Below are 13997 nucleotides of genomic sequence, written 5' to 3'. Positions count from 1 at the left end.
GGAGCTTGGACAGGTGGATGGCAGCCAGGACTAACTGTACTGGGACTGTCAACCACATTAAGTACTTTGTGCTTTATTTTAAGGTAGGAAGCTACAGAAGGGTTATGGGCAAACAATGATGCAATCAGATAAGTTTTCTTAAGCAATTTCCCCACATGCAATAGATTGGAGAGAGAGGAATGAAAGCTGGGACATCAGTTAGGATGCAACGCAGTCCAGGCAAAACCTCACTGTGGCGTGAACTAGAAGTTGGTAGTAAAGATAAGAGCTGTGGACAAATTTGCAGCTTTTTTGGCAATAAAGACCAAGTGAATTTTCTTCTCAATCTGAATGGAATTGAATTATATTAATATGATTTTTGAAATAACCTGTTTAAAGAAAATCAAATAACATCATAAGCAGCCACAATGAGTTCTTTAAGTAAAGCCTACTGCTTTAGTAAGGGTGTCAGAACACAACTATATGCTTATTAAATCCAAGGTTTGCATTATTTAAAAATTTACAGAGAGATAAAACTGATTTTCATTACTTTAGTCATATTCGTGGTCCCATTATATATGAGAAAAAAAATCAATGATTTTTTTTCTTAGCTGTGAAAATTAGCAATTACTTGATCTAAAGTTGAAAAACCCAAATTATTGTTTATGAGCCCTAAGAGATACTGAGGTATAAGTGCATACTTTAATGCTGGACACCATTTCCTGTGACCTTGTTGAAAAATTATTTTTCTCAATATTTCTCCTATGAAATTATGGAGATTAGATTAAATCATCCTCAAGGACTCTCCCAGCTCTTATAGTTGAAGATAATTAAAATTCCTTAAATAAAAATGCACATGATGTAAAGGAAATTGGCCATACTTTCTGCCACATCCCTTAAAAACACTTTCTGACACTTTCTGACAATGTGCTCTTCCAAATGCAACATCATATAATAAACCTTCACAGAACGAGAGCAAGCAAAAGACCGTCCTGTGTGCACACAGAGAAAACGACATACCGCTCTTGAAGTCCTCTGCTGTGACGGAAGCGACCGAGCGCCCGCGGAGTCTTCCGCGATATTCACACACGGCAGCAGCCCGCGTGTGGCCGCTTTGGGCACAGCCCCGTAAAAGGTCCCCCAGCCACAGTAAGTCGCAGTCGCAAACCAGAGCATTGGAGTCCAGGCGCCTAAGCATGCAGGCAGGAATGACAGCGGTTACAAGGACTATAAATCTCTGTGACGAGGCTTTGGAGTGGAAATACTTAATTTCCTCTGACCTACCTTGGCTGTTATATCTTTGACTCCAGGATTTCCAGTTACCAATAAGCAGATTTTAAGAATTGCTTACTTAGTTGCATATCTCGCAGGGAGTAGATACCTTTTCGTAGTCACAATGTTTTGGGGAAGCCACATTAATACTAGAAAAGCAGTTTCCCCTTAACATGCCCTATATTGATTATAAATAAATAATTGTAAGATAAAATGAACATATCTGTTTTGGAGAAAACTTAAAATTAAAACTATAAGTATTGAAACGTTAGAGTTTGTTTACATGTTAAAGAACAAGGAATCTATTATGTGGTGGTGGCATTTTAATTTTTCACAGGGATTACTTCAAAGAAATAGTGGAGGCTTTATTGCTCAAAGGAGGCTTATAAACGTGCTTGCGTGTGATTCATGCAGCCACCCCAGACGACTAGCTCTTCGCCCTCGAAACCTCCTTAGCATCAGCACGGACAGGCGTGTGTTCCCTGGGTTTCAATTTGCCCTAAAGGATAGAAGCAAAACATTTTTTTTATTATGTTCAAAGGCCTGGCTAAAAGGTCCCCTTCTCAAATTGTCACATGCAGATTGTAACAGGAAGGCTATGGCCCTTTTCATTTCTGTATGGTATTTCCTAACCTAGACACACAAGTTACTCACTTTCGCCAAGTTTCATAATGTTTCCCTAATTTTTTCTAGCATTTTTTCTTATGAAATAAAAGTGATAGACAGCCAGAGAGATTTATGGTGTATATTCCATTCTTGCTAAAAGGGCAACCAAATGATGAATTCTGCTTGTCGTTCCTCTCAAGGGGTTAAAAGAGGAGCAGTAGCTAAATGGAATTCACAAGTCTGCCTAGAGTGGCCATCAGGCCACTCTCTACACAAGAAAACTCCAATGATAAAAGGACAATACGAACATATTTATGATACAGAGGAGAGTTAGGTTGCTTAATACCTTTATGTAATAAGTGGTGTTCTATGTGACTTGAACAGGATACAAAATGCTATGATTTTTAATAACTTTCAATCAAAAGTACACATGTGTGAAAAGTCCTAAAAAGAAACATTTGGGAAAAGAAACATACAAACAAAAATGAAATCTAAAGGAAACAATCTGCAGGTAAAATAAAAAGTCACCTAGCTGTATTAATTTAGAAATTTGCACCAATACCAAGTTACTGGAACAGGTAAACAGAAAAGTAAAGAAATCCTGCTGTTCCTTAGGTTGAGAATTTAGAAAACTTCCCAAGTAAACTACATGCATTTAATGAATTTAAGAAAGATTTATTGTCTTACAGTTTTGTGAAGTATATTGTAAGATGATCAGTCCATGAGATTGTTATATTGTATTTAAATTTTATTATACTGAAAAAGATAGCAATATTTAGTAGCTTTAATTTGATAAATTAAATGAAAAAAGTCATACTCAATAAAAAATTAGTTAATGATACAGATATTTGCTTAACGTTTCCAATAAGACTTCACACTAAACTGAGAAAATAAAGCCATAGTGAAAATAGAGAATTCTTTCAGCCTTAACCAGAGTAATGTAAAAAGCAAAAAAGTCAATTAGCACTTTTCAGGACTGCATTGTTGGTTCAGTTGTCCTTGGCTGTTCTTTATTCATGACTGATTTACTGTATCAGCTACTTGGCTACAAAAAAATCTATTTCAGCATTATTGTGCCCAAAGTTCACATTTACATTGTAGGTTTAATTTCTGGTAATTTTGTCAAAAAGAGTTTACAGGGGATAGGTATAAAGGAGTCACTTCAGTACCACCATGGCATTGCTCTGCGTTGATCATAAGCAAGGATGTCGATACAAATCCCTCAGGAACATCATGGGCATGGGGCCTTAACAGTCCAGAATGTTCCATTTCCCAGTGGTCATCACTGCTTACTCATTAGCCCTCCATTAGTACATGGTCACGTGTTCCCTCATGTGTCCTCATGGTTGTGTGTTTTGCTAACACTGGAGCACAAGATTTAATTTATTATCACTATCAACTTCAATTAAGATATTCACTCATAGTGGAGATACAAAACATGAACAACTAAAGGATATATATTTTCACTCGCCAGTTGAAAAACTCCTTTTATATTTGAAAAATAATATAGTAGTAGTAGAAGTATACTTTTGTATAATAATCTGTTTGGGGACCCCTTATAAATCATTCCTCAAACTTATGAGAGAACATTTTTTGAAATGTTCCCTATAATTTAGAGCCATGAATTTTGAAAAATAAATACCAATAAAGTCAATCAATAAGAAAGGTGATTCTTATTACCCTTTACTAGACTATAGTAATACTAGTAATACACAACTTTCAAATTCATTCTCTTTTGAAAGTGTTCTTACATCAAATATCACAACAAGTGTACTAAATACAAGACAACTGCCTTCTGATAATATTCATTTGAGAATCATATCATTAAAATAATTACTTGAGCACATTTACTGCTCAATGGAAAATTTCAAAGAAAAAAATGGCACCAGGTTGTGAATCTTTTCTATTTGAAGATAGAGTATCACTTGTCTAATACTTGTATGATCCCTTTGACTTACAGGATCAAAAACCACTTTATAAAAGAATTTCATTAATTTTCACATACACATGTGAATGTGGTTGTCGTGAGTTAGAAATGGCATGGTACAACAGAGAACCCAGTGTTAGGTGATCCAAAATGTGTCATGCCCACACACAAGTAGGGGTGCGGCAAACGGGATTCACACTGGTTTCTCTGTGCCCGTGTGCTATTGGTAAACTGACACTCCCAGCTGTTGAAAGCCTTCATTGTTGCAGGTGGAATTCACTTGGTAGTAGGGCTTATTTATGAGCCCTCCATCATTCTCCTGTATTCTGTTGTTCTCATCTAAATTGCAGCCTGAATAGGACAAAAGTTTGAGGATTTGGAATAACTAGGTACCAGTGTCCACTGTGTCTCAGACCTGTCAGGATCTCATGGACCCTGGAGCAGTTTGCTCAAATTGTCAGTATGTCAGTTTCCCACAAAATAAATGTGTGAAGTAAACATACTCCACCAACGTAACATACTAACAAAATTATCTTAAAACATTTGAAATAAATACAGTGCATGCACCACAGACACACACTGGTACATCACTGTAAGTGGGGCCTCCTTCAGCCTTCTCAGCAGCATTTGGTTTTGCCCCGTGTGCTCCAACAATGCAGTGAAGGCTGTTTCAATAACGCGAGAGGTTGGAACAGAAAAACTGCTACTAAGATTTAACAAGAAAGAGTAATGAAATGAGATTAGAAAAAACTGAGGGATTTAGCACTTCAAGGCTTTCTGAGAGTTGTAGAAGTCAAGAATGATACCCAGATAGAAATCTATGCAGACAAGAAGCCCTGCATGGGAATTATAATGTACAATCACTCTAACCGTAAGTGATGTAACAAAGCCAACAGAAGACAAAGAGGGCAAGTAAAAAATAATACACACTATCTCTGCCACCAAAATGAAGCATCCTATGACCCTGTTACAAAATGTCTTGGCATTCTGCATTTCCCACAAAAGATTAAAAAGCAAGAATAGGTGTGTGCATTATTCCAAATGGTTGTGGTACAACCAGTTCTGACAAGTAAGAAAGCTTTGACAAAAAAGAGTCATCAACCAAGGCCTTCATGGGTTTGAACTCAATCAAAAAACACCAAGGAAAAGACTGTGGGGCAGCATTATGTGTGTCTGACGTGAGAATTACCAAGAAAGCAGGAAATAAAGACTTGAATGAAAGGACTGGGAGTGGAGGAAATGTCCCCTTGATTATCCATGGTTCCTTAAATGCAGACTGCAAGCATTATTTCCAGGCACCAACTGAGCACAGATTTATCTTCTCAGCACTCTAATTTTTACTTCAACATCATATTCCCTTGCTCATGGACCTGTATCTAGGCACACAACATTAGAAGAGGAACAGCAACAAAAGTGGCATCTAAGACAGGTGACAGATACACCTGTGTGAATTTTCTACTAAGTGCTGTTCAGCCGGCATCTGAGAAGGAGGCATCTGTTCTTGACCTGATAAATGGACTTATATCTGTGTGTACCACGAAAAAGATAAAACAAAATAAAAACATCAACCATGCAGAAATGTACACACAGATGGGGGTGAAGACAGACGGAGTGAGGGAGAGTGATCCACACGAGTGGACAGAAAATGAGGCGAATCGGCAGGAAACAGGGAAGACAGGAGCAGGGAAGCCCGTTGAGAACAGAGTCCACGAGAGGACTGGATTGTTTTGTTTTGTTTTGTTCAATGTAGGAGGGAATGAATGGGATGGAAAACTCCATGTGCAACAAGGGAAAACTGAAGCCTGGCCAGAGCAGTCAGACTTTCTTTGGAACTTCTCACATCTCTTTTCTAATAAAAAGTTAAAGGAAAAGGAAGTCTTGGGAGTCTTTAGATTTGACCAGCAAGGAAATTGCAGAGAAGCGAGGAAAACTTCTATCTTCAATATTCCTTTTGAATGTCACTTCTAAGAGAATATATGAAAGCCCAGTAGACTATCTGGGTCCTCTATCGCTCTGCAGTTAACAAAACCGTTTTCTTTTTAAAATGCTGGAATTGCCATGATCTCTCACAGCAAGAGCAGGCAAAGGCAACCACTATTAGGGATTTATTTATTTTGGAGAAAATTATAAGGTTTCTGTCTTTACGTACTTGCTTTCACTTACAGTCTTTTTAATGAATCCAGATGAGAAAAGCTCCCAGCTGGGATTTTAGATAGCTTGTTGTTATGCAAAAATCTGAAAAATAAAAGATAAATTTTAATCACCACACAATAAAGATGAGTTTGAGGGAAAAAAACATTTCTTCACCTAATTTTGAATCCAATACTTTTTTAAAAAAGTATTTCAGTGAGAAAGGGCAAATAGAAATCACTGTCACTTACGCAAGCATTTGTTTTAAAGATTTACATGTATCTTGCACTATGGGAGTATTTTCTCATCTGTGTACTTTTAAATTTTTTAGTTTATTTAATTAGAGATTACAAATGCTAAATAGATAGCAATCCATAAAAATAAATATTTAAGCATGCAGGGAATCACGGTAAACAGACCATTCAGTCATCGTCAGTACACAATGTATACCTAGATTAAATCAGCATGTTGTACGCCTTGAATATATACAGTTGTTTTTTGCCAACTGGATATTTTTTAATTAAAAAAGAATGGCACGATGAAAAATGCAGGACAACGGATGCCTGCAAGTGGACCGCGGTCGCCCTGCAGTCGCAGCCCTCTGCGGGAGCCCCGCCGCCGGCCGCACGCGGGTTTGCTGGACCCGTGGCTCCCGCACAAGCCCAGCGGCTGGCGGGCCCGGGAAGCGCTGTGCAGGCTCCGGCCAGGCAGGCGGCGGCGGGCGCGGGAGGCAGGGGGACCCGGACAGCGCGACACTGGCCCGGCCCCTCCGCGCCGCTCGGCCGCGCCACCTTCCCATCGCGCCAGCGAAGTCACCGGTGGGGACTGCCCGGTCACCGGGCCCGCTGAATGCTGCCGGCCAAAGGGCGCGGGTGTGAAGACAGGAAACCCAGGGGACTCTGCGGCACCGAGAAAAGGAGGAGGTCACTTTCCCCAACACTCGAGGAAATGAAAACTCCAGTCATGCGTAGAAAACTGCAGCATGTGGCTACACCGGCCTCTGCACGGGCCGCTTCCCGGCCAGGTCCCTGTGTCCCAGCTGAAGACCGTGCGACCGCGTTCGCTCACGAAACTTGCCCCCGAGAAGACAGGTTTCCCCCATCCTTCCTATTTTGGTTCTTATACCCTGCTTTACCTGCCCCACGTGACTCACCAAACTCACGGGGGTGACCAAAGGACGGACGTCACCGTGAAGCGAGCGTTGACAGAGCATCTCCCCTCGCCCCAGCTCCACTCGGATGCCCTTGCGCTCTTTCTCAAGCAGACCTGGCTTTTGGATTCCCACTTCCGAGTCTGCCCTGTCCGGTGTTAGCAGGAATCCTGCAAGGCGGTTTCTCTGGAACCCCCCACCCTGATATCTGAGCAGCCCCGGGTGGTGTCTGACAGGGCCCACCTACAGCAGGAATCCTGTCAGGTTGGTTTAGTCAGAATCCCCTTCAGCCCCGGGGACTCCTCTGAGCAGTTTTCCATCCCCTGCCCCTACCCTGCCCCTAGACTATAAACCCCAAACTTTCTCCCTCAGTGCAGAGCCCTTCGCAGCGGCCGTCGTCCCTACTGCCATGGTGCACCCTGAATGAAGTCATCCTTACTGTTCTTTACCAAGTGTCAATGAATAATTTTTCTTTAACAGTGTGCAAGTGGATGCCATGTAGTGTAATAATTCTCCTTTTCCACTGCAGGCCCTGAGCCCTGTGCCATTTCCTTATCCCAGGAATATTGGAACAGAGTTTCATGATGGAGAAATAGCTTGTACTATATTGCACTGAACCTTGGGAAAAGCCACATAACCTGCACAATTTAGGCCTGTTTTATTTTTGCTAAGCTACAAGCTTATTGCACTATTTTACAAGTAGTGTAGTTCTACATGATAACAACAGTAGAAAGGCTGCTATTCTTTTCTTAAACATATTTAATAGGCTGGAAATTGCATCAATAATTGGATATTGAAAGATGTTATCTATTTTCCAAGCTAAGTAGACCAGAATTAATTATCCAACAGGCAAAATAAATCAGGAGAAAAGCAAAACATTTCCATCTTAACAGATTTTGAAGCAAGGTATGTAAATATTGAACAATCATTCTTAAATTTTTTCTTAGTTTTGTACAGATGGTGATAAAATATCCAAATGAATGTCATTTTAACATTAGTGTATGTAAAACATATTATATAGTTCCCAAGTCAGGTATCATTGCTGCTTGATATTTCTATAACTGTTTGTTTTGAAGCAGATTAATCTCTTTAAGCCTCAGCCTCAGCCCCTTTATCTATAAAATGAAGAATTATTACAATAGTAACTATCATTGTTTTATCTCTTAGAACACTATCCAGGCGACAGTACTAAAACAGCAGCACTGTTCCTCTAGTGCTAATTTGCAGGGGCGCGAAAATGTATTCTGGCAGTTTCTTTTTTTCCTTTCTTCTTTCCAGCTTTCTGTTTTCTTTCTTTCTTTCCAACTGTTATTCTTCAAAAACAGTTCTGCAATGTACTTGTTGATTTCTGCTTATAGAATCCCTTTAATTGCTTTACTCCCGACAAGAACCTAAAACATACTTCTTTTTATATTGAAAAATTTATATAATTATTTGATTCTGATGTCTTCTGTCAAAGATGCTTGGTCAAAAAATAATATTTTAGCAGTATCTACTGCAGGGAATTTGATACAAAGACCTATCTCTTTCCTGTGACAGAAATATACATGTTATCAAAAAGAGCCAAGTCATGAATGAGCTTTTCTCCCATAAATGTTCTGCAGGAGAGAGAAAGCAAATATTCTGCCTGAGGTTCAAGTCAGTGTGTCAAACTATATTCCCTGAAAATCCAGGAGATTTCTGAGAAGTAGAGAAAATTTCATATTCGGCTCTGACTTCTTCAGAAAACTTCTTGGAAAAGGCTTGCCCTCAGTGGGATGCACGCCTGACAAAGAAACCTTTTCCATGCGGTGAGCCCAGGCCGGTGCCTGCCTCTCCACAGGACATGGGGTCAGAATGCTGCACATCTTCCCCAAACAGCAAAGCTGAGTGTGTTCTCAGGAACCAGCTCTGTCCTTTCTGGGCACAGGATACCAAGGATTTTCTTCCTTTTGATGTATTTTGTTCATGTTTTTTAAAGACAGAATCATTGAGGATTCCAAAAGAAGCATGCAAACTAGAAGTTATTGCTGATGACGTCAGTATGCACATAAAAGACAAACACAAGGAGCTGCTATACAAAGAATGTCCATGGTCTCACTAATTTGAAATTTGTAAATGATATTGGATAAAAATAGCATAGTTGTAATGATCTTCAATACCAGTCATGATTTATTAGCCCAAAGATCCTAATTCTGTAATGTTTGACGTACTTTAACAGAGCACTACTTCAATCTTCTGCCTGTGCACCAAGCTCTGAATCAACTTGACCATTTCAACCCACATGGCTCTGCTACCTGTGCATGCATTGTTTCACCTGGTAATGTAACAACAAATCGTTATTACGTTTCAAGGTAAGACTTATCCACTGTAGAAAAATTTAACTTTGATAAAGTGTCAGGATTTTCAAATCAATCCTTCCATTCATAGAAAAGATGAAGATGCAGGTCCCCCTTGCCTGTGTTGGCATCATGCCACCACTGAAAAGCGTCAGGGTTGGCACTTACGAAGGTAACACAAAGGGGCCTTTGTCACATCATACCAATGAGGAACTACCATAGACATCACGCTGCGGCTGCTAAATGCACATACTCGATGAGGTGCAGTGGTGGCAAAACCACACTGAATTTGTTTGAATTGAGAAATACCTTAATAGAATACTATAATTTTAATAATGAAAATATTATTTCGGCAAACAGATTTCTAAGTTATGGAGAGAATAATTCTGGTCCAAAATAGTGAACTAGGCACACAAATTTGCCTCAATCTATTTCAAGTCTCTACTAAAATAATTGTCCAGATGCTCAATATAAATAAATAAACCCACATCGATCAAGAGGACAGAATATGGAAGGTCAGCGACAGGTAAGAGATTTCAGCAAATTCTGGAAACATAAAATGCATGGGAAAGAGGTAACAGATGAAATAGAGAAAGTTATACCCCAGAGAATACCATGAGGCAGGAACAGTCAGAGTGTTTTGGCCCAGAGACTTTAAACAGTTGGGGCAGGAACAGGAGTGAGAAGTGGGATGGAAAACAAGGGGCTCCCAAAAATGTGGGGGGAGAAATACAGTAACTGGTAGCTGCCCCCCCCCGTGCAGGACACCACCTGCAAAAAGGAAAAACTCATTTATGTTCAAGTATAGATTACATAGAGACAGATTTTTCTAAAGAAATTGAACAAATTGAAAGAAGAAAAGTAATGGATTTTTGTGAAGCTGGAACTCAAGAGAAAAAGCCTTCTTCATTCTAGCATTTTCAGAAGATAAATCTGCCATTGACACCCAATTTTTCAAACTAAAATTCCCACCAAAGAGGAGATGTAACAAAACAGACCTACCTATAGGAGAGTGGGATTACCAAAACTATCCCCCTTAAGCCCTTTCATAGTAAATTATTTGAATATGTATTCCAGCATGTATTCCAGCACAACAAAGGAGTAAACGAAGAAAAAGGAAGAATGGATACCAGAAACCATGGGCTCCAGTCAAGCAATTAGTGAAGGAAAATCCTATGATAGCTGACACTAAGCCTAATGCAAAGCCAGTTCAAGTTAGAGGACAGGGGTCCTGGTGGAAAAAGGAAACAGTTCGTATAATTTGGCAGTATAGATAATGTGAAGATATTGCTAAGGCACATACTGCATTTAGAAATAGGTATAATTACAATGTCTAAGAAATGCAAAAAATTATATAAGAAAGTAATAGTTCAAATATGAATCAAACACATAGGGTATTATTTTAAGCAATTTAAACCATAAAAGAAAAAAATTGGCCTCTTGTTGAGAAAATTCTTCTTGAAATAGCCAGATTCATATTTATATGTTGAAAAAGAAATAAAATCTTAGCACATTTCCTGAATCTACAATAATTTGGTTACAATAATATATTTATATTTTTTAATTCATAGAGGTCATTTATGGTCAAAAGCAAGAAATATAGTTGTAATCACAGAGTAGGATAAATATGTTAAATATGTAAGTAGTGTAAAAATAATAATGTTCCTAACAGAATGCAGATGTAAAATGAAAAGAAAAATGCAAGAAAAGGAGTATGGGACTAGGTAACAGTTTCAAATTCTTAAGTGGAGGAGCAAGAGGGGCTATCAAAATTAATGGAACAATATTAGAAGCTCAATTATATACCAGCAGATGAACTAAAAATAAAATAATGGAGTCTTCGGACATGGGTGTCAGCTAAGCAAGGGCATCTATTATTCATGAGGGATCCACTCCCAGGACCCAAACACCTCCCATTAGGCCCCACCTCCAACATTGGGGATCAAATTTCAACATGAGACTTGGAGAGGACAAACATCCAAACTAGCAGGAGTACAACATACTTTCCTGCCCAGTTTGCTGTCCATCATCACAGGCCTGCAGCAAAAAAGCAAACAAAAGCCAACTGTGTAATTGCGTGTACGCCTACACCTCCACAGGCAAGTGGGGTGGAGTAACTGCAGGGGCCAATGGTTGCCTAGCGCTTCTCCGCTTCTCATTTTATGAGAGTATTTTGTGTATTAATTAAGGGCATCCTTTTTGAAACTCATAAACTCCTAATTCAGATTTTTTTTTAGGAAAACAGATCCCTAATTAAGTTTAGCTATGTGATTCTGCATTTTCTTTCTTTTCAGAAAAGTATTCTATACCATCAGCTAAAGACACAATAAATGTGCTAATATCAGGTATTAGAGAAACCGCAGTAGCAGAGTACCTTCATCCAATAAAAGACAAAACATAAGGAGGCTGCCCCTTGTCCCTTGGTTTGTCATTCTTTATTTTATAAAGCTTCATTGAAAGAAAACATCCATCTGGAAAAGCGCAGACACCGTGGCGCAGAGCACGACGCCTTGCCCGGCACCGGGCACGGCCGTGTAATGACCACCCAGGAAAACAAAAAGGCAAAACCTAGCCCCACTGGAGAAGCTCCTCCCGCCACACGCAACGACCCCTTCTCACCACAGGGGACCACCACGTGACTTTTCAATGCTGCATGTGTCCCTGCTCTCTGTTTCTCAAGTAGAATTATGCAATTTTCAGTGTTTAGATTTATTTTCTCAGAAAGTTTCTGAGAGTCGTTCATGTAGTACAGTGTTCTATTTTATGAATATACAACAGCACATTTCTCTATCCTCTTGTTGGTGGAGACTTGGGCAGTTGCCAGCGTGGAGCTGTCAGAAACAGGCTGCTGTAAACACGAGAACACGTCTTCCGATGCACACGTGTGCATTCCTGTCGTGTGTGCAACTGGGAGCGGAAGTGCTGGATCACAGGGATGTGTGTCTTCAACGGTAGCAGACTCTGCCCTAAGTTCTTTAAGTGGTTTTACCTCATTTGTGAAGTGCTTGTTCATCTCTTTTGCCCTATTTTTAATTAGATCATTCACCTTTTCTCCACTGATTTCAAATTATAGAAAGTCTTTGGGTCCTGTTGTTTGATAGAGCCAAGGCGCAGGCGCTGCTTCCTGAGCCTCCCCCAGTGTCCTGACCGCCCGCCCCCCGGGGCAGCCCTGCGGGTCGTGTAAACAGAGTGTGCACAGCGGAAGCAAAGGACACCTAAGGCATCAGCATTACAGTCTCTCTAATTTCAGAAGGTCCCCAAAGGTCTCTGGCTGTAGCGCTTCTAGTTGGTTGAAATGAATATAGCTGGAAGGCACCAAATCAAGTTGGTTATTCCTTGTGCTGGTAAGGAAAATGTTTGAAGAATTAGCAATAACGTCAGCTGAAATTACAAATTTCACTGGCACCAACCATTATATATCAGATACAATAATCAGAAACTCTGAGCTATTTTATCTCTTCTGTTGTTTGCAGCCTGGGGTGTGAAGATGTTCCAAAGGGGAACCTGAAGCCCAACCAGAAAGGGTCACCATGCCACCCTTTTCTCAGGGAGCCTAAGAACGCTGAGTGGTTGGTTAAACTACCCCTCTACTCGTTAAAACTTTTAAAGTAAGTGAAGCTAGAGTAATAATTAAGATCACAACCCTAATAAGACACATTACAAGTGACCACATGCTTATTTACATTTCAGAAGAGGGAGAATTTTCCTGCCCCAAGGAGGCAAAAGATGACATATTTTAGGTAATTTTGTTGAATACTTGAATTAATTCTAACGCCGGGGGATGGATGAGAAGTCATGTGTCTTGTTTTAATCCTTTAGAATGAGACCTTTTCATTCCTCCGTATGCAAGTGATCCCTCTATGCAAGTGATCCAGGAGGCACTTCCAAAGCTGCCGTTTCAGAAAGGCTTCTCTTCACACAGCACAGCTGCGGAAGGAAAGGTTTGCACATCCCTCAGAAATCCTGTGATGAAGGAGGGAAACACGCTTCCAAAGCACAGCGCCACGCAGACCTTTGCAAAGCTAATCTTACTCGTCCACGGCAGCATCCCTGGGCGGGTCTGCGTACTCCTCTTGGAACATTTAAATATATGCCCTGCGCCTGACTTCTGAACACAGCTTCCGCAAATCATCTCGATGACACCAACAGCGACATACATCAGTGTATAGCGAACGGCAGAAAGCACCTGAGAAAGCACCTCAGATGCCATGAAAAAGCACAAACCAAGTTTCATACCAAATTGGGAGGAGGACAGTATATTAACATAACCAGGTGGAAGGACACAGTAAATGCTACTTGACCTTGTCAACGGGAAGCTATTTGACGTGAAGTAAGGGCACACAAATAAAAGGAGGAGATTTACATCTCATGTTTGCATAAAATATATTTAATCACAATGAAATATTCTTGAAAAAAGAAAATAAAAATCTTTAAAGAAAAGGAACATTTCTATTTCATTTCTAGGCTTCTTTTTTATAAAATCATTATTGTAGGAAGAGCAATTGAGACACCTAATGAAAAAGCATAATTACAATAGAATAAAAAGGACGCAGTTGGAAAGAAATGATCATTTCAAACTGCCTTAGGTTGGATCCAAAGCCAGGGCTGCACCCTC

General features: G+C 40.0%; 1 protein-coding gene across 1 annotated transcript in view; it reads right to left on the bottom strand.

Moving 5' to 3' along the window:
• PXDNL (peroxidasin like) overlaps positions 1 to 13997 on the bottom strand; it is a 383932-nt gene that overhangs the window by 132287 nt on the left and 237648 nt on the right. The window contains 3 exon segments of the mRNA XM_045560482.1: positions 1000 to 1169; positions 5948 to 6019; positions 12616 to 12687. Coding sequence (XP_045416438.1) covers positions 1000 to 1169; positions 5948 to 6019; positions 12616 to 12687 — 314 coding nt within the window.

The sequence above is a fragment of the Lemur catta genome, chromosome 9 (genome assembly GCF_020740605.2).
Source record: "Lemur catta isolate mLemCat1 chromosome 9, mLemCat1.pri, whole genome shotgun sequence".
Taxonomy (NCBI): domain Eukaryota; kingdom Metazoa; phylum Chordata; class Mammalia; order Primates; family Lemuridae; genus Lemur; species Lemur catta.
Note: the sequence above shows the minus strand (reverse complement) of the source record. Positions and strands in the feature narration are given on the sequence as shown.